Source organism: Colias eurytheme, chromosome 12 (assembly GCF_061535395.1).
Source record: "Colias eurytheme isolate Ceu_HAF_F1 chromosome 12, ilColEury1 Martin Lab GWU primary, whole genome shotgun sequence".
Lineage (NCBI taxonomy): Eukaryota > Metazoa > Arthropoda > Insecta > Lepidoptera > Pieridae > Colias > Colias eurytheme.
The window spans coordinates 4,452,303-4,475,114 of NC_142991.1; the positions used below are offsets into that span (position 1 = coordinate 4,452,303).

General features: G+C 31.3%; 1 protein-coding gene across 3 annotated transcripts in view; it reads right to left on the minus strand.

Annotated features, from left to right (window-relative positions):
* pip (heparan sulfate 2-O-sulfotransferase pipe) overlaps window positions 1-22,812 on the minus strand; it is a 77,438-nt gene that overhangs the window by 54,268 nt on the left and 358 nt on the right. The window contains exon 2 of one of the 3 annotated variants that reach the window (XM_090107639.1): window positions 22,451-22,686. In XM_090107639.1, the coding sequence (XP_089963765.1) occupies window positions 22,451-22,494 (44 nt within the window). In that variant the 5' untranslated portion in view covers window positions 22,495-22,686. Of the gene's footprint in view, window positions 1-22,450; window positions 22,703-22,812 lie in introns of all 3 variants that reach the window. The other 2 variants (XM_090107642.1, XM_090107641.1) reach the window with 2 other exon arrangements.

Sequence of the window (22,812 nt, forward strand, 5' to 3'; positions counted from 1 at the left end):
GCAACATTAGATCACTTCGTTTACGTCGTATTTCTAGCGGTTCTATTTCGTAGCGGATGCCCATTTGCTGGATTGCTTTTACCCATTTCACCATTAATAATAGACCAAACTGTTTTAACTTTATTATCCGAGTCGCGTATTTTATCTCTGATATACAAACGCTTCGCAGTAAAACAAACAACATTGTATATAATAAATAGCTATATTTGTTAATTATATGCACTGTGTGGATTTAAATATAAATATAATCAAGTATTTAACTACCCAAATCGAAATTTTATAACCGTTCTATTTTCAATAATCGTATCTACATGATAATCTTTGAACACAGTGTACGCTAGCTTTGTCACACTAGTGATTGAAGCAATGTTTTATCTCTTTCATTATTTCAATACACATGTCAAGCAAGTGTCATTCATAAAGAATTGTAAATTGTTATTTTTACTCTTAAACTGTAATAATTTAATATTTGTTGCTGTGATATGATATTCCTTTATCTTTCTTTATTTTTTTGCACGAATACGTGCACTTTCTGAACACACAGGAAGGCATTTTCGACAACTTTAATGTACCTATCGGCACATACGCTCACTGGGACCGGTGACAATCTGACTGATTGCATTGGTCCCAAATAGGACCAATTCACGGAATCAGTTTTGGTGCGTTGATGACGTATCTACCTCTTGTTTCTATATATAATATCATTGGTTGTAAGTCATAACGAGTTCAAATTTCGTATATTGCGGCCTCGCGAGACTCGAGTTACATGTAAGAGTTTAAGGGCAAATGTTAATGGCACTTGTTTGAATTACGTTTATATTGAAGTGAAAACAGGATTCTTTTTATCTCAATGATATTGTAAACTTAAATCTCATTTTCACTTTATGCCTCTACTGAAGTCTTCCGTTTGAAAGTTCAACTGTATATCCTTAAAAATTGTCCCATAGGTTTAATACGATACCCACCTCTTCAGGATATAAAAAAAAGTAGTAATAACTGGTAACAAACTAAATAAGATTATATTCTCGATTACCTACATGTTATTGGTATTTAATTAAATTTATTACTTAACTTATATTTTGATTGAATAACAAATATTTATTTATACACTATAGATACAAACTTTTACTTTTCTACTAATAGAAGGATTAAAATACCTACTCTATTTTTGAATTAATTTAATTGCTTTTAGAAACATTCAAAAAATGTTATTTAAGAATATGTTATTATATAATCAAAATTTTGAATAAACACTCTAAAACCAATTTGATTTTATGAGTCATTATAAAAAACTAACAAAATGAATTGATGAAAAGCGTGAAGAAAGTAGTTCGTCGTGGTTACTTTCAAACAATTATAAATTACCAATATTTACATGTTGGTACGTAAGTATAGGAAAACAATTATTGTCATTTGGACCTATTACATTATCTTCCATTACTATTACGGTGACTGGATATAGGTACATTTTACTTAGTAATTACTGCATCATCCGCAAGACGTTTTCAGTTATTTTTTTTTCAAGTAGGTACCTGCGTGATCTAGAGCAATCCATCTTGCTAATAACTTCTTCTTAAAATCGATTAGAGAGTTAGATACAAGGTAATGTAGGCTAAATTATGGACTAACCAACTTGGTAAAATGTGGAAGTATGAAACTAGTTAAATTACAAAAAAGCTTATTATTTTGAACAAATTTTGAAGTTTAATTTTCATAATAATGAAGAATCTGATTTAAAAAATGGTCTGATAACAAGCAAAATATATATAATTACGAAATAATTTGAAAAAGTTTTTAATGACAACCCAAAAAGGCGGATGTAGCAAATTTAACTTCAAACGAGGTTGCGTATCGTGATTGATGTTAAAATGTGATTCGAAACTCGTTAGATTGTTACTTGTTACCCATGCTTGTTACTTACATATATATGTTATCTCCATACAGTAAATCCTTAACCTGTTTCGATACAACTTCAACATTATCAGCTGAAATAAAGTTGAATATAAACAAACATTATCTACACATATTTCCATTTATTATAAATTTACGTAAATACATATCTATCGTGCTAATTTACCAGCGGAAGTCTCCTTCTATTCATTTACGGCAGTAACTATTGTTGTGAGTATATTTATATCAGCAACTAATAATATAATTATATTAGATAGTGCTGAGCAATTTACGATAACTAATTAAGACAAAAAATTATGAATGAGTACCAATGCACACAAATACCATCAATGTAATACAGAGTTACCAGTTGTTATACAATATTTATATTATGGTTTTACTACTGGCGGAAAAAGCATAATCAGCAAATATTTGCGAATAAAACATACTGGTCTTTATTTGTACAAATACTATCCTTGTTTAAATAGTAGCCTCTAGATAGGTTCGCTTTCGTTGGTAAAGTTAGCGTTAGTTTCTATTAAGTATTCTGCGATAAAGTACGGTAACATAACTTATAAGTACAGCAACTTTTTAATGATTTTTTTTGACGTTAGATTAAGTTGCATCTATTTCTTGTGTGCTTTAAAGTTTTTTAGAAAAGCCAAAGAACAAGAATTTTAACTTCGGATTGAGATTTTTGTTGTTAGATACTTCAACGATTAATACTTTTCAATTTAAAATTGTCATACTAACTGTCGACCTCATTCTATAATATAAATTTCTATAGTAATTAGAAAATATAAAAAATATGCGTCGTTTGCAAACAATAGAGATGCAATATTTTTCCAACACAGACTCTTCATAAAGAAATGGCATGCTTCAAGGAACAAGAAGATTGAATGATTCTACCATTCTAGTATGATGAAACAGTACTGACACGATTTCTCTCATTCTTATGTTACAATGAATGAAACAAAGACAAAATATCCTTATTGTCTAGACTCTAGAAAGATGAATAATTCTCTCTGAAAATATTATTTCGATTTTTATTAATACTTCGTATATTTCTATTCTCGTAAATTTAAGGCTCAAATTAATAAGTTACTAAAAGATAATAATGAAATAAAACCAAACAAAGCGGATAATTAAGCCCGGGAACTTTAGTCAATGAGCGGATAATAATTATTGTCTACGAATATGGTTATGGGAATGTCATTCATTGTTTCTCTGTTTAAATTAATAAATACAAACGTATTTGATGCCTTCAAATTACTAAGTCCCTGCTACGTACAGATTTAAAGTAGCATTTGCATTTTTCCTTCCATTCGCGGAAATCAGTTAAAAATCAAAATATTACAGAGAATCATAAAAATAACTATTTCATAGGTACTTGTTCCAGTTTCAGTTAATTATTGTACATATTATACAATTTTAACGGATACGGTATAAGCTTTCTGTACTTTTCTTTAATATTATCATAGGTCATAAACCAATAGAAAAATATTATGTAACAACATTGTAGATAAAATATCTCTAATATTTTTTACCACTTTCTCAACCGAAGTCGATGGACATATTGGAATGAATGACACTCTAAATCATGCCCTGTTCTGTGATCATGCCAATTAAGGACGTTGTTACGCATAAACTATTTTTGGAGAGCTGCAAAAAATAATTGCTCATAAACATGTACGGGTGTAGCGCCTTTATTAAGAGTTATTATGTAAGATAGCAACAAATTAAATCGACAAGTGCCTCGTTAATTTATCGCTTCCAATTAATTTAATACTTTTACTTCTTTCTTATAGCAACTTTTATAGACAAAAAAGTCTGATTTAGGTCATTACGTAATTTTAAGTAAAGCTATTAATAGAAAATTTTTTCAAAATATAGAGCTGGATATCAAACAAATTATTTATTTTACAAACACAAAATTGTAATAAACTCCTGTGTATACTTTCACCGTAACTAAACTTGTCACTGAATGTAAATTTAAATTAGATTATTCTTTTGCGGTAAAGAACTTGACCACATTTAACAAATTGTAACCACTTGTATATTTCTTTCCTTACTTCGTGATAAAATCATGTTTTACGAAGTTGGAATATTACAATAAACAATATTTAAATTGTAATATAGACATGATTTTAAAAGAGCAGTTATGGAGTTTCTTACCTGTTGTTCTCCATAGATGCTTTCCGAATCGGTGGTAAATGTTAAAAATATTATGTTATGACGATTCAAAAGTGCTTCTAGAAGAAGTCTAATTGAATAAATAAATGTTTGAGTTTGAGTTTGAATTATTCGTTAGAATTTTGTACGGGTAATTTACCGTTGCAGTGTAGAATCCTTTTAATTATGTGAGGCTCTATATACGCTCTATTCCGAAAGCAGAAAGCCTACAAAAACTATATTTTGCTGCGTCAATACTGCATATCATATTTAATTAATTTTAATAAAATTCTCCGTATATCTATCTCGAGTCACGCTTTGCAATTAAACTCTGAGATAAAGTCGTTTTCACTGAACACTCATCTTAAGGACGCTGTCACAAATCTGCGTTACTCAAATTTAGGTATCTAACGACGTAACTTTGTTCGCGGCAATATCACGCTCACGTAAACATAGCGCATTCCATTTTATAGACCTTCTTCATACTTGATATTATTTTTAATTTTTGATATTATGTATTTTTATTGAAATTGATTCCAGAAGATTACTAGGAACTTTAAAAATTCATTTTGTTACTTTTATTAGTAGGTACGATCCTAATAAGTATGTTAGTATATTCAAACAACGTGACTAATTTACATCATTATTTCATTGAATAATAATCTATGAATTCTATACAATATCAAAGCTTTTTAAGAAATGTAGAATTATTATCATACATATGATGTTACCGGCACTGTATTAAATCCGGCATTGTATACAATTCTTAGTAAATGTATGTTATTCTTAAAAATAGTCGGAATGAAATAAATTATAGGTATTCGTCACATAACACATTACCTAGGACACTCTTAAATCTGAACTTTTCCTACGTAGCAAACACATTTGCAAGTGTGGGTAGTTTTTGGGGTAGCTATTAACCAATATGAGGTCAAAACTAAAATCCAAGATGGCGCCGACGAAAATTTTACATCTTTTCGTCATGGGTGTCATTTTCAAGGTTTTGGAGTAGCTCTTAACAAATATGAGGTCAAAACTAAAATCCAAGATGGCGCCGACGAAAATTTGACTTTTTTCGTGATGGGTGTCATTTTCATGGTTTTTGGGGTAGCTATTAACGAATATGAGGTTAAAACCAAAATCCAAGATGGCGCCGACGAAAATTTGACTTTTTTCGTGATGGGTATCATTTTTATGGTTTTTGGGGTAGCTATTAACGAATATGAGGTTAAAACCAAAATCCAAGATGGCGCCGACGAAAATTTGACATCTTTTCGTCATAGGTGTAATTTTCTTAATAATAAAGAAGTAAACTAAAATAAAATAACAAAGATTTTCGTCGGCGCCATCTTGGATTTTATTTTTGACCTCATATTGGTTAATAGCTACCCCAAAAACCATGAAAATGACACCCATGACGAAAAGATGTAAAATTTTCGTCGGCGCCATCTTGGATTTTATTTTTGACCTCATATTGGTTAATAGCTACCCCAAAAACCATGAAAATGACACCCATGACGAAAAGATGTCAAATTTTCACCGGCGCCATCTTGGATTTTAGTTCTGACCTCATATTGCGTAATATCCACCCGAAAAATCATGAAAATGACACCCATCACGGAAAGATGTAAAATTTTCGTCGGCGCCATCTTGGATTTTATTTTTGACCTCATATTGGTTAATAGCTACCCTAAAAACCATGAAAATGACACCCATGACGAAAAGATGTAAAATTTTCGTCGGCGCCATCTTGGATTTTAGTTTTGACCTCATATTAGTTAATAGCTACCCCAAAAACCATGAAAATGACACCCATGATGAAAAGATGTAAAATTTTCGTCGGCGCCATCTTGGATTTTATTTTTGACCTCATATTGGTTAATAGCTACCCCAAAAACCATGAAAATGACACCCATGACGAAAAGATGGCAAATTTTCGTCGGCGCCATTTTGGATTTAAGTTTTGTCAAATTGCTTTACCCCACCAATCCGTTCAACAACCCATAAAAAAAGAGAATCTCAGTCAACATAATTTTTAAAACATAATTTTAAATTACAAATAACTGGAATATGAAACTTATACAGTTTACTCTTATAAAGTATCAAATATTTCAAATCACGAAAACGACAGTATACGCACAATAATATTTTTCTAATTCGTTTTTATTTTTGGGACGAGGAGCGATACACCCGTCCTTCCAAGAGCGCTTCTGAGCGCGGTCTGACGACCCGCGAGAGCAAAATGTATGAAGAAATCGACAAGTATTTTTAATTTAGCTTATAATTGAAATAAAATTTTGATTTAGATACAAAAAAATTATCACAATCTATAAAGGACTATATATCCCTCAATAATTTATAGGTAAGAAGATAGATTAGGCTTTTAATTTTCTTAAAAGTGTACCGTTTTAGACCCCATTTTTTTGCATTTTATGCGATCATTGTGCTGGGAAAATCGTATTTCAGTGACAATTTTGTATGACGTCGTACAATTTTTATAAGATGATCGTAGAACTGAATATATTATCTTTAAATTAAGATATTACTTTGTTCTCACGTGTAAGTGCTTTGAGTTAAAATTGTACCGTAAAATAGCGGTTTTTGTTAAAAATCTGTTATAGCACCCTTAATTAGTAGTTAATAATTTTATCGCGTCAGATACATTTATTATGAACCAGCCTGCGGGTCTGGTCGGCATACAAATTAGTAGTCAATCAGAATCCCATCACAATTAGATCAAAACACTGATATCTTCATTGATACACTCAATTTACGGGTTGAGATAGTGATTCGATGGAGACATAAAAAATACACATTTATATAAATGATCGTAATTTGAACATTACTGAAGAGTTTGTTTGTTTGTTTGTTTGAACGCGCTAATCTCGGGAACTACTGGTCCGATTTGAAAAATTCTTTCGATGTTAGAGGAAGGCTATAGGCTATATTATATCATTACGCTAAGACCAAGGAGCGGAGCCACGCAGGTGAAACCGCGAAGCGCAGCTAGTTATGTATAAAGTTTAATAAGTTCAATACACAATAAATAATTTGATAGAGTATGTACTTAGTGTAAAAATGTACTACTATCGTTTTTTTTTTGTAATTTCGATTAATAGTAAGTAACAGGTATTTCAATTGCTCCTTACCAGTGCTTCTTTAATATTTTTTATTGCTATCCATCATTTACCAATAGGTAAAGGTCGCCTTGCTTATACAATGTGTATGTCGTGTTAATACAAAATCTTTAGTTTTTGTCGCCTGTCAAAATTACTGTGAATAATTATGAGCGAATTGTTTTTATCGTTCATCTACTGTTAAATAATTTGACAAGCAAACAAACACTGTAGGTATTTTGTGTTGCAAAAAAGTTATAGATATATTTTAACCGATTGAAAAATGAAAAACGAAACCTATGAAATCAGCTCTACAGAAACAAAACATACAGTACCTATATTCTTTATTTACAATTTCAAATATATATGGTTGAAATCTTATGTCAAAGACATCAACCCATCAGAGCTTTACATGTTACCCATAGAAATGTATTTAGACTTGTCACGAATACTGTATTCTTGGATCCTGCAAAAAATCCTAAGCCAAGCATACGAACTTATTATGAGGCTTATACAAAAGACTTCAGCACTGAGTCCATTAATTTTTTGCTGTCCTTACTCTGACACTGACATGACAAGATCGAGTAGACTAATGTGCGAATTTAAATACCACTGTAAGAGCTGTCAAAACATTACATAAATACATTGGCAACCGATATTTTATTATAACCGTTATCATAACACCGTTTGTAATGGTAAGCACAGACAATTTATTATAATTTTACCTAATAATAAGCTGTAATTGTCAACTTAAATGTCCGTCTGTCTGAATCTCTTAAATAAAACATGATTTTATGCGAGTTCAAATAAATGTACATTCATGTTGCTTGTAGATTAACAACAACATTTATGGTGAGATTTGTATGTCTATCATTTTATTGCATGCAAAGTGTATTGTGAGAAATTGCCCTCAATCATACCTATCTACATTCAAGTTGTATTGATTTACTTTCACTCTGTAAACATGAAATCGTTATATATTATATCGCATAATCATTGTGTTCGTGTATCGTGATCGAATCTGAAACATTTGCACTAAAATAGAAAGGAGATCAACAACGCATAAGCTTATATTCTTTTTGTAATATATGTATTATAATTGTATGTAATTGTTTTTAGTGCTTCAGGCATTCATTCGAGAAAATAAAAAAGTATACGGAAGCCTTACGATCCTTGTAATAAAAAATATTCATTTACTTTCACTAAAACTAAAACTGTTAAAAACATTGCTAAAATAAAACAGTTGTATGATCTAAACGTATACTGAAAAAAATTAAATCCTCAAATGAATAACATAAACACAAACCTAAAATAGGCATTTGGAGGTCGCAATAATCGATAATTTTCAATACGAAACATAAATAAGTATAACATTATAAACAGTTACCTACATGATAATAAGATCCAGTGACTCATGAATGGTAGATAAGTTACTTCTGATATTGGATGCTTCATTACCATACAATATAGAGTAACTGATTCTTACGGGCAGATCTTGTCACTTACGCAGTTTATAAAAAACTGTGAAAACTTCGCACTCAAAGATAAAGTTCGTATAAAATTGTAAATTGAGCTTTACGTGAATGTAGAAAGGTTGCTTGCACATTTCATTTGAAATTATAAATTACTGTAAAATTGTATACATAATAAACTTTTTATTTAGATATGTTTCTTATCCTATTTTGCACTGGTAAAAAGTAAATAAATTGAAGGTACTGGATATAAACAGGCATTCATAAGAGTGAATTACTTTTAAAATGTAGGTACCTACGTTATAATTTATATTTTACTTATCGGGTTTTATTCAATAATCTTTTACAAACTTTTATTGTTTATTATATTAGAAATTTAATAATTAGTTAGCATAGTCATCATTAATATTCATTGTAAAATCTTAAATATTTTACACAGTTTTACTTGATTCTTTATGATAACAATTTCGTACACTGTTGTGTTAAATAAAAACAATTGAAAGTTACATATTAATATACTAATTACAGACAATAGTTTTCAGTGAGCTTCAACGCCGAACTAAAGTTTGATTATAGGTACTCTAATAAATAACTATACCTAATTATCTAATCTGTGTAAGTACGTTACAAAATCCACATAGAGCCCACACGATTACTTAAAATATATTTAATACCGCCAAGCCTACGTTTTTTACAGTCATCCTATTTGTCATACATTATCTGATAAAAATTAATCAACACTAACTAAAGGTCTCTATATCTGCTTTAGACCTTATGACAAGATTAATTTTACTCCAGTCGCTTAATAAGCCAGTATATCAACAGAGCGGCATCATTAATTGAAAGCTTTACCTGTTTTCATTTTATTTGAATTATAGGGTTTCTATTTTAAAAATTCCAATTATTTTCTTGTTTTCTGTTTTGTCATTAATACTTTATGATTGGAAAGTAATAGGGTATTCATATTAAGCGAACTGAAATAATCCCCTATATTCTAGTTAAAACTTAAAATATAACTAGCTCGTGAATATTTATCGGTCTTCTTCGTTTTAATAATCTTAATTGTAAAGTTACGGAAAGAAATCTTCATAAAAAAACTTGTTATTTTTTTTTTATATTTTCGAATGCTTCCGATAAAAATTAATATGGATGCCAGTCACAGAGAGCAAACACATTATCTTTTATTAATCCGCAGCATCTGTTGAAAATGTGAAGCTACGTGCCTCAATGGTAGATTGAGTTAGAAAATATTTTAAATGCCAGTTACAAGAAATTGTAAATAATATATAAATAAATAATTTCCATTATAAAATTTGATACTTATCCTCCTCAGCTGTATATTTTTTAAGTGAATTTTAAAATCAATAACTTACAAGTTACAACCATAAAATATGTAGGTATTAATTGTTTTTCAATACCGCAACATAGTCATTATTATTTTCATAAATTAATAAATAAATTTAGAAACTTTATAATCATGTAACGAAACTTTAAACATTGAATATTTATGAAACATTAAAACTCGATACCGTGTTGACATATTCACCGATCGGCCTTTAGACAAACGTACCTAACGCCATGGAATAGAAACTGCTAACGCTAATTATTGACATAAGCTCATGAGATTTTGGTAATGGTTCGTTCACACTACCAAAGACGACGATGACCACGACCAAAATTACAATCTTGCCGAAATTTGTTCAAAATCAAAATTAAAATCTCCCGTCATTCTAGTACTCGGAAATAAAAAATTTCGAGGTCAATTAATAAAAAAAAATAGGTCTTTTGCGATTTTCGCCGAGACGGAAAGTTTATCATACAATCACCTGAACCAAAATTGTAGATCATCTAATTATCTATAAAAAAGATTAAATACATTTTTTTCTAGGAGCCACCGTTTCTATGAAAAACCTGTTTGTTTATCCATTGATCTCAAAGATTTTTTTACAAAACACCAATACGACAGGAAATTCTTAAATTTCATTTTTAATTGTGTTTTGCACAATTTTATTTAATTGCGACTGGATGAAAATTTTTTTCGTGGTCGTCTTTGTCGTTGGTAGGGTGACCGAATCCTTAGGCAAAACATCATACGCTTATGTCAATTTCTATCGATAGCGTATTCTATTCCTTGGCGTTTTGACGTTCGTCTCGGCCTGCTGGACTTGAAGCAGATTTTATTATGAAATTCACGGATGACTTTCTAGGTGTATTCCAGTTTCTGTGGTAAGTTTTTAATCACGCTTATTTCTCAATGGAAATCTAGATGTTGCGCTTAAAAATTATATATCCTATATACCTATTTGCTAGAGAGTTTATAATGTTTAAGTACGAATTGGGTCATGCTCTCACTGGGTGGTTGTTGGTTAGTTTTCCCCGCTCGATTCCTCTAATGAAGCTAATTCTAGGCAGATAGAAAATAAAGAAAGAAAAATTATCTCAACGTACGCTTATTTCTTCTTATATGAAAGATTATGGAACATAAATATTAAGTTAAAGATTATGAAACATAAATATTAATTTTTTTCCTTTGGTGATTACTACTCTGGAGACCCCACATTATGTAATTTTGAGATAACACAGGTCAGCAATTTTCTTTTCTTTTTAAGTTAATCAAGATTGAAAATCCTATCCATCCTATCTACATGCAATTAATATTATAACTATATAACTACATATATAATATATATAAAACTTCGATAACAAATTTGTTATCTACGTAAAGAAACTTTTAAATAGACCGTCTAGGAATGTCGTTCATTAAGCCGGTACGTAATTAATTCGCCACTTTCTAGCATTAACTCTGCATCAACAGTCCACATAGAATTTAAACTTTAAGTGGTTTCGTTTGTATAAATAACGATCAAAATAAAACGGTGAAGACAATCAACTATCCCGTCATCGTGAGAGTACACGCGCGAATGCGCACTTTCCACGGCCGACTTGCGCACACGCATCCGTTTGATTACATTCGAAGTTCGAGCATGATGTTCACTAAATTAATCTGTTTAGAACTTTTATAATTTATAGAATCTGATTATTTAGAAAAGATAAAGGTCGCTAATACCCCTCTTTTAACGCCTAAGTACTATTTAATCATTCTGATAATCAAATTATATTCTTTGAAATGCCTGAGTCGACATTATTTCATTGTTGTTCATGTTATATGTAGACTTTATAAAATAAAAATGATCGTTTGCGTCGCTTTTAAATCATCATTCGAGAATAATATTAAAATTTAATGGCCCCCAGTCATGCAAAAGGTAAGGATTACAGGTGCAGTTATGTTATGCGCGTGCTATCTATTTAGCGTGTCAGTCTTTACTCTTTACCATATGCAAATAACTGGAACAATTATTATCATGAAACAAGATAACTGGCACGTTACTTTTAATTACATTTCTTCGTTATATTTCATTATTGCATGCACTTTCCTTAGACTCGGCTGAAAAGTAAGTTGATGTTAAATATAGTGTTCACTGTTAATTTTTATAAATGCACAAAAATGGGGACATTTCACTGGAATTTGACTCTTTCAGATTTTTTACATTGATAGCTCAAGCCTCTAAATATATAAAAAAAACATGTACAGAACTCAGAAGTATGCCAACCCTATCGAACATAGATAATTTGTATTTCATCTTATTAAATCCTATTTTCCATTGAAGTGAACTACAGCTATACACGTGATCGCAGTCTACCGTAGACTAGCAATTCGATAGGTGGACCACGAAGTACGATTGCGATTGACATGAGCTATAATTCAATAGAAGGCTCAAGTGATAGTTGCCACCTCACTTCAATAGATAATCTAACAATCTCCGATTCCTTGCAGACGTCCAATTTGAATTCAATGCAGCAATCAGATAAATGCCTTCGATGATGCCAAGCATTCTAGCAATTACGACGTTCGCTTTTACTCACATAAATGGGAATATAGGTGGTATTTACACACACATTCAATAAAAAATCAATTAAATGCTTGCTATTTTAGAATCATTTCCTTTGTTCAATCTGTAAGTGGCTGGGAGAATTCAACGGATGTCGATGGCAATTATATTTTTCTATATGGATATGTACATTTAGGTATATATTGCACTTTTTCTTTTTGAATTTCTACAATGTAATCGTATCAAGAAATCCATATACATAAACATAGTGAAAAGAACCTTTTTTAATAGAGTAACATTTACATTAACAAAATTTACCGTGAAAATCTATTTCTGAAAGTAACATAATCCCAAACTACCTTGACAATTATGTATGTAAAACGAAGGTATATCATTTGAAATATGTACGTTTATGTCTGACACAAGTACTAGTAATACAATCTCACAGATAGGTTTGTATCAATTTCATCGTAATTCAATAAAGCAGTACGGGAGCTTATCTTTGATTTAAATTACTTAACCGTCTATTGATCGATGTTTTAAGATGGGAAACTGGAACACGAACCGTAGTTGTTACGCGGAGGAATGTAACACATAAGTGCGTTACGGTACACATTTTTGTTAACTTCGCTGTAAATTTCGGTTAAACGTAAAGTAGGCCTGTGAACCAAAATAAGGTACGCAATTAAAGATAAAAGTGAAAACGAGTGGGCTAGCTGACTGTGTGGATATTTTATTGAATTAATTTGTGTGGATTTAACATTATTAAACAAGATTATTCAAGACTTTAAAAATTATTGTGTATTTTTGCTAAGCTTGAAGTGAACGCGTTTAAAAACTATACCTTATATTAATATTTATGCGTCGTACCGGTGCTTACGAAAAAAAAATTAGTTATCTTAATAACTTTTAACTACTAAGATAAGTAAAATATTGTCGTTTAAATTTTTTTGCTTTTTTTATTTTATGTACCTATTCCGAGACATTTGTGAAACGAGGAAACATTAATGTTACTCCTCTGTCGTAATCGTAAACTGTTTTATATTAATTAAAATACAAGAGCAAATTAAACATTAAGTTGATTGAATGCATATCTCATAAAATCTTCATGCTTTATTATCTTATTTATTATATGATGAATATAAATCTAGATTTAAACATGGCTCAATCTCACGTAAACATAAATATGCCTACGCGTACGCTCTGATTAGCGCCTACACAACTATCTTGAGACTTGACGGACGTTGGAGTGTTGTTACTATCATATCGTGTGAAGCAGGACATTAGAAATACATAATATTATGGAAAGTTCTATTTTCGGTATCAAATTGTTTTCATGTTCCTCATAATGTAGTCTAGATGAAATTTAGGAGACGATGAATATTCTGATATGGTTAAAATATCTAGTATAGACGTTTCATCATTCATGTTAACGTTCATGGATATGTCACCATTGGTATACATTTGGTGAATATTATAGGAAAATTCATAAAAAAATTAAAGCAATACTGCTGAGTCGTTCTGCTTTTTAAATTGTATAGAAATTTACATTTTCACTAAAATATAGATGTAAGTAAGTGTACATATTTAAAAAAACATACCAACTGAAGATAATATACATATATAATTTTACCTTTCTATTACCTATAGCTTTTAGCAAGTGGATGCAAAAAGATTAGATGCAAATGCATAAATAATAGTTGAATAAAAAAATATACTCTTGAGACGCCTACCACGATAATAAAACTCTAGATTTGCAGATGCGGTAAACGGAACCGTTGATTGCGGTTGACAGAAGAAATACCGAAGAATATACGAGAATAGTTCTTATTCTTACTGTAAAGAGGCGCAATTTCTGAAGCGCGATCATATCATGATCCTCGGTTTCCGTAAAACACTATTGTATTTCACTGTTATCAGATAAGTGGCACAGTTATTAGCTCCCCGTCCAGGAGAATCCGCCGGAAATGCTAAATGCTTGAAAATGCAACAATAGTGGCGAAAATCCGGTATTTTTCTATTTCTATTTCATTTATTAGGTCCGTTATTCTGTTGGTAGAGACACAGGCACAGCGACTCTACTATCAGTATCAGTCTTAGTGCGATACCCTAAATACTGGTAATTATATTGATAGACTTTATGTACATAGATAATATATACAAGGACCATACCTACTTTCAAAGAACGCTTAAGAATTGCATAATAATATCTAACTACTTTCTGCTAATTATGGTAATTATATTCAGTACGCAGGAGTTGCTTATCTACCTACCTATTTTAAAATATTATTATTCAATATTGAAACTTTTACTATACCTGCTTTATTTTTCTTTAGAAGCTAGGCAGTTCTATTTAAAGATCATTAAGCAGATAGACATTTAGATAAACGAATGTCTAAGAAGGGTACGATATAGCTACGTTGCAATATTAAATTATTAGAATGTTGTGAATAAATTTGTTCGACGCACTATTTGTATTTTCTCATGCTAATAATACAGTATACGCGTATCATTTAATCAGGAATTAGGATTTATGGCAATGTAGGTAACTTGAGCATGAGATACAACATGGGGAATACATGATTGTAAATATGTATATCAATTGTCTATCTACTTAGTAATTCCGTTAGCATTAGATAAAACTAACAGCCAACAGGAAGCAAAAGGCTATTTTTACCCTTTAAATAAAAAATCAAGTACCATATTTTCTTACTTATTTTAATAATAATCACGTTCGTATTTCATAAAACACTTGACTTATAAATCTCTATCTCCATGACAACCAGTAAATCACTAATTCAGTTCGATAAAAGATACAAAACGATGCCGAATTGTATTTCCGATACAATGCAGACCGTTATCATTGTACATTTTTGTGTAAAATCAATTCTTAGCCCCAATTGCTAAGATCTGATGGCACAAAAGCTTGTGCTACTTTCTACAAATGCCTTTTCGATGGTTTTATTATTCCAATGATGCGTGTCATTGTTTTAACAACCATGAATACGAACACCATGTGAATACTAGTGGTTGATAGATCGCCTGCACTTGCTTACGTTGGTAAAGAGTTTTAAAATTTTATGTTGGTGTATTGTTCTACTGAAATATGCAAGTGGCACACATGTTTGTAACATAAGTATGTAAATGCAAATAAGATGTACGAGCACCATATTGTAATGCATTATGGAATTATGAAAAGAAAAAATAAATAGTTATTCGTAGTTTCACAAGTTCAAGGTTCTAGAGTCATAACAACAACATAATAATAACAACATTTATGAAGACTTAGATTGCACGAAAGTTTCATAGATTTAATAAAGCTTTTGATTGACAAAATTATTAAGTAATAAAAAATAAGATTATAATTTATTCCATCCTCGTCCACATTTTAATCTCGTCATTGTGACAAGAATTAGAAATAACAGTCTTCTTACACAGGGATGATAAAAGTTCCTATTTGGCAAGTTATCTCACGCGCGTTTCCCATTAACGCGGATCAAAACTCTAGAAAGTTTAAATTAAATTAATTTGTGTGTAATTTGATCTCTGTGTTTATTTTATGTTTATATTCTACATCTTTCTTTATATTTGAATAAGTTTTTAAGATATTCTTTTATAACAATAGGTGACTGTTGATTAGTGATTAGCCATATAAAAGCGAGTAGGTATTGTATGGATCAATACACTCAAGGTATTAGTTTCGTTTTTGTATCAGTTTACAATTGAGAAACGAGAAAATATCTAAGTACTTATATAATTTAATTTTGTTGTTATAACTGTACCCAAAAAATATAATCTTACACCAATCAAATTATTAAAAAGTTGAATCACATATTTTACTTGCAATGCCTCTATAATTTAACGAAGCTAAGTATAAAATAAAAAGCAGAATGACTAACTCTCTCAGCGCTATAGAAAGCACAGTCAGGCCACTTTCGCAAGAAACAAGAAAATATTTACGGAATTCATTTACTATGTATCTTTTAAATCAACGCGTTAACGAACTAATGAATTTATAAAATGCGTGATCAGATATCGACTTTTTCATTTAACAATTTTATAAATTGTTAATTTATTAGTGCAAAGTATACTTTATTACATTTTTATTCATTGTAATGGTTTTCTTGTAAAGTTTATTAACTAATAGTTAACGTTCAAATTGAATAAATATCCAACACTCAAAAAACAATTTTACTATAATTTTCTTTCATCTTAAGAACGTAGGTACAGACCTAATACCTACATGTAGGTAGAAATCAGTAAGCAAATTGGAATATCTTTACTTTAATTCCATAAATTCCCATAGATATTATAAATATGAACGTATATTTACCGAACGGTACATCAATAATACAAAAAGACCAAACCGTGTCTACTGACCCGTGATCGGTAATAATCTAACTGTTCCTTAGGTACCAATTTTCGGACCCAATATACAAAATCGCTTAACAAAAGCGACCATTGTGCTACCTCACACGTCCACAATATAAAGAGTTTATAACAACTATTCAAATGAGATCAGAACATTGGATTGGAACTTTCTAGGTTGATTTTCTAAGGCGACACAGATTTCCACCCAAGAGCTATTTCTTTATCTAGAAAATAATAACTCGCCGCTGAGATTGTTATGGTCGCTGCAAAAAGAAATCTAGACTGAATCGTCCAAAAATATTAAAAACAACTAGGTTGATGACATGCATTTAAATTACTGTAGATTTAATCGTAAAATTGTTAAAAGAGAAAATTGGAGCAAATACCGCAGTTTTTTCGGTAACTTATTCAGACAGTTAAAAAAAACTATTTGTTTATAAACAGAAGACGAAGGTAAGTGAACCCTTTTATACAAGGGAGCACAGTTATAAGTTCGCACACACGTCCGAGTGTAATTATTGAATAATCTCAGGAGGGTAGCGAATGATGCGTAGCTGTTGCTAACTGTCTCGCGGCCGTCCGCAATCATCGCCTCATTACATCATATATTAACAACTCGACGACTATATTTAAACTTATTATATTCAATTAAAATACTTCTGTATTCAGGTTAGACGCAGGGTTGAGAAAAATCTTCTCTAATCCAAAACAATCTTTGATAACACAAAAGTTAAGTTAAAATACAGATAAATTGAAAAGCTTAACCTAGTTAGTCATAAAACAAATGTAGAAGATATATATGTATATTCTTTTATGAGGTACTCGCGCTTTAACTTTTTTTAGTGTGTACTTTTAAAGAGAAACAAGTTAACAACAGAAGGTACAGCTTGTAAATTATTACTATTCGATCTTAGGGTGACAAATCAACATCGAGCTATGCTGCGCTGTACTGCGCTGTGCTGTGCTGTGTTTCATAAGCTACGTTTTTTTAACAATTAAACGATGCTGCGCTGTGCTGTGCTGTGTTTCTTAAGCTACGTTTTTTAACCTTCCTATACTCGCGCGTTGGTCTGTGAGACCGACGAAACACATTTTCGTAATTATTTTTATGCAGGTAAATCCTGTGAAGTCGAGTTCCTTGCTAGTTTCCGGATTTGGGGCTAACTTCATTTTAGTGCAGGTCGCGGCGTGGTCGGCAGAAGTTCACGTGTCATAGCATTTGGCGCCAATCGGTCCGTGAGACCGACGCGAGTATAGGTGCAAGTTTTTGTGTAAGTATTAATATTATATATTTTGTACATTTATATATTTTTTAAGACTTTGAATACTTTATGAAGTATGTATAGTAAAATATATGTATGAATGTTGCTCTAAATTACATTTTGACCAATTTTTTAGGCCATACTTCATGTCAAAATGAACGATAATCAAATCAGATTGTTGCTGGAAGAATCAAGTTCTGTTTCTGCTATGAAGACGAAAATGACAGTGAGGTGGAAGACAACGTGGAGATACAAGAAGAGACATACGAAACCGAGCAAGACGATGACAATGAAGAGATATCTGAAGTTCCCGTGATTTTTACTTGGGAAAAGATGGACAGACAAGGCTCAAAACTAAGCCGAACATAGATAAATATGTGCTTTGATATGTTTATTATTATTACTTAGAAGTTTATTTTGTTTTGAAAAAGAAGTTCTGTTTTTAAAGTGAAACTTTTATTACATCGTCTCAAACTTTTTGGTCTGTGTAGCGCATGTCCCGTGTATCGCGGCTGCCGAGTAGGTATACCTACTCGGCAGCCGCGTCACGTCACGACCGTCACGCGACATGCGCTACACAAAGCAGTGTTCGGAACCGTTCGAACAGTTTCACTTTTACCGTGGTTTCATAAAACCACACAACATTTTTTTTGTTTAGTTTAGTTTAGCCGGGCGGCCGGCCGGTACCGCCGCAAACGCTACGTCCCGCAATTTTTAAATCTGTAATATCTTCGAAAATATTCACTTAAATCATACGGTGTAAAGGGCCATAATATATTAAATGAACAATGTATTCAAGGTATTTAATTGGTTAAGGATTAATGCTGTATTGGTTAAAATCGCTTCGAAAATTAGCCATTATTTGTCGTAAAAAGTAAATGACAAAAATAAGTTATTGTGGGTTATCCATAAGAGATAGACATATACCATCGCGGACTTTTCTGTAGACCTTTTCAATGTGTATAAATACTTAGAACATTCTTTTGATAAAACTCGTAGGGCGTTCAGCCTGCGTTTGCAATGTAAGCGGAATAAATGTAATTTTTTACGACATCACATTAGAAACCTCAAAAATAACAGTACTTCTCCACTATTTAATGGATGTTATTATACATATAAACCTACCTCTTGAATCACTCTATCTATTAAAAAAAACTGCATCAAAATCCGTTGCGTAGTTTCAAAGATTTAAGCGTACAAAGGGATATAGGGACATAGGGACAGAGAAAGCGACTTTATTTTATACTATGTAGTGATAAGCTCGACACAGCGCAGCATGGCAGAGCTCCATAAAAACATAGCACAGTTCGGCACAGCGCGGCTCAGCACGGCGGGTAGCGCGCCTCGCTCGAGACTGCTGCGTTTTTAAACAGAGCGTAGCCTCACACAGCGCAGCACAGCATGGTTTGTTTGTATCCTCATTAAAATATTAGACGAGCGAGTTGACCAAACACAGCACAGCGCAGTACAGCGCAGCATAGCTCGATGTTGATTTGTCACCCTAATCGTTAAGTGTGCACAGGCGATTATTCCGTAACTAATACAGATATCAAAAAACTTTAAACTGATATCGAAAGTACTTACTAATGAGTAAAATGGCCATAATATTTTTTTAAAAATAAAACGAGAAATAAGTATCTAAAAAAATAACTTTAAATCCTCCCTTCATATCTCATACATTTAGTATGAGATATGAATATCCCATGTATATTTAATATGAAAGATTTTAGCTTTTTCTTTCTTTTTTTGGTTTTCTGCTTTAATTGCTTCGCAAATTTAAAGGGAAGTTTACTTAGAAACTGTAAATAAAGCTCCTCATTGTATTGCACAATGAGGACGTCACTTCGAAAATCTGCTATGAATACAAAATGTATGGGAAATAAAATGTATGGGAGCGTTTAGTGAACCATTTTTGGATATTTCTCGTTTTATTTTTAAAAATTTATTATGGCCATTTTACTCATGAGGTTAAGTACTTTCGATATCAGTTTAAAGTTTTTTGATATCTGTAATAGTTACGGAATAATCGCCTGTGCACACTTAACGATTACACCCTGTATACGTAATGGGTACCTACTATAGTCTACTCTATAATTCTACTTACAAACACTAAAACACTAAAGCACAGATCATTTAAACTGTTTTAGTGCAAGACTTTACCTTTATAGGTGCCCATCTACTATTATGGTAAATGAGTAGTTACTCAACATTTTTGTAAATCCAGTGAGGATATTAATTTTTACGTACCTAGTTATTATGCCGGATAAGAAAATATTAATTAATATTTTATCAGATTGCATACTCTATTATTAGTTAGGTTGGTTAATTTAAAATATGACTATTGTTATCTCTATCCAGAGTTTTTTTCCAATGTTTAAAACTCGATGTTTTTATACCGCATACCAAAAACAGTTCATAAACTCGTAGTAGTAAAAAAATACTGTATAAGTACTTTAAAATAATGTAACCCTAACATAAAACATCATAAGAGATAATATTAGGCCAAAAACTTTACGTTGTATTCTGTTATTCGTGTTCTCAGAGAGCTTAGATTTCCTATCAGTTGTTACTACTGTTCCACGATGAAAACATTTTCAAATGTGTTTTTAATATTGCTAAGAATTTCTTCCTCGTAATTTTAAACCCATTATATATGTCGGTTAACGTGCCTTAATTCAAAAAATGCGGAATATGGTTGTGGCTAGGTATGCTTATTGCTTACTAGAAAGTCCAAGATTCATGTAGTTATGTTAATAATAATAATTGTGGCAATGAGCTTACTAATAAGATAATTAATTGTGCTTAGTTTTCTCACGAGAAAACCTATGCAATAGGAAAATGCAAAGCTCTCCGAATGAATAAATTTTTGATGATAAAAGAATTATATAGGTGGTAGAGGTAAATTTTTAGATTAATCATTAAATACTATTACTAAAAGAAAACAGTATGGGTTTATTGGGTAGAAAATACACACGCATACTATGTAGGTAGGTACATATATATATTACTAAACAATAAGGACTATTTAGGATATTTGAAAACTTGTAAAACTTCATTAACAAGTGGTGTGGACTTCAGACTTGCATTATTAAAAGTTATGTCAATCTGAGCTAAGACGGGTAATTTACTCCCACTTAGCTCTAACGAAGCAGGTAATTGAGATTCTCGTAGAATACTTATAAAATGCATTCAAACGTAATTAAAACAATTTATATTAACTTAAAAATCGCCTCATTAAAGCGAAAAGTGAATTGATAGAAAATGAATGAACTATTTGTATAAAGAGAAATTCAGCGATTAAAATTATTAATCGAACTTGACTCGCTTCAATAGCAATCGCGATTGTCAAGTTCGCGGGCAATAGTTGCAACATTGCAAAAACGAAGCATCGCCGCAAGTCATTCACCTTCAAGGAATCGATGTTTACGCCGACTACGATCGATTTAAGATTAGTCAAATCTAGATCTTTTTAAATCGTTGTTTACCCCTGTTTGTTAAGATAATTGCATTAAGTCGTGCGCGTCCGGGTAGAAATCTGATGGTGTGGTTTGTAGGGAAATCTAAATTCGATTCGTGGAGACACTAATTGCGCTGCCGAGACTTTGTAACCATTTGTTGTAGCTGGAAAACGGTAGTAGAATGCAAATAAGCAGCCTAATGGTGCTATTATTAATCCACCGACCTGCACGCTATCATCTGACAGGATAATGTACCTAATAAGTATATGTACTATAGATAAAACATTAAATTTGATCTGTATACTTTCTCGTCATTCTTGATTTTATCAAGAAGATAAATATGTAGAGTTGTTTTTTTAATTTAAATTTAAATTATATCTCCATTAGTAGATATTTATAAACCAATTGTATGGTCCAACTCTCAAAAGCGCTCACGAAATCTTTCGGTTAGGTACTTTATAATATATTCACACATACTTCGGTTCCTACAACTTTATTGTTCATCACAGTTCCATATTAAATTAGCCTTTTTTAATAATTATATATTATTATAACGTCTGGGCAATCGGATACTAAAATAAATAATGTTGAATTTTGAAAGTATCTTTCGGTAACTGGTGCGACCGGAAACATAAAATTAACTGTTTCACTAGAAATTATTAAGTTATACGACGATGCCAAATTTAATTAGGTACTTATTTACTTGTTTTGACTAGTTTATTATTTTCTTGTTATAACAACCATTAATAATGCAAAAGAAACGACTTCTGTTTAATTTATTTTTTATTTTTTCAGGGTTTTTTTTAGTGCATAGCTCACCTTTTTGGCACACTAAGCCTCCGTTGCCGGAACAGGTGGTCCATTGTTGCAATTCTTTTGTCTTCTCAGAGAAAATTATAACAAACTTTCACTGTATGATTGTTAGTCCACGTTATTGAACAAGACTCATTCAAATATGCGCTGAGAGTGTTCGCGCGCACTGCAAAAAAGTTGTCACTTCACAATTGTCTGTACTTTTTATAGAGATAACAATTTGTCAGGAAATTTTACACACTCTGTAAGAAAATAAACCTTTTTTTCAGAAATCGAAAGGGATTAATTTCAACAGCTAAAAATTAAATTAATTCTTCAGTTGTTTCAAGTTCAAGTTGAGACTCTACTATTAATTCTAATATTATTTT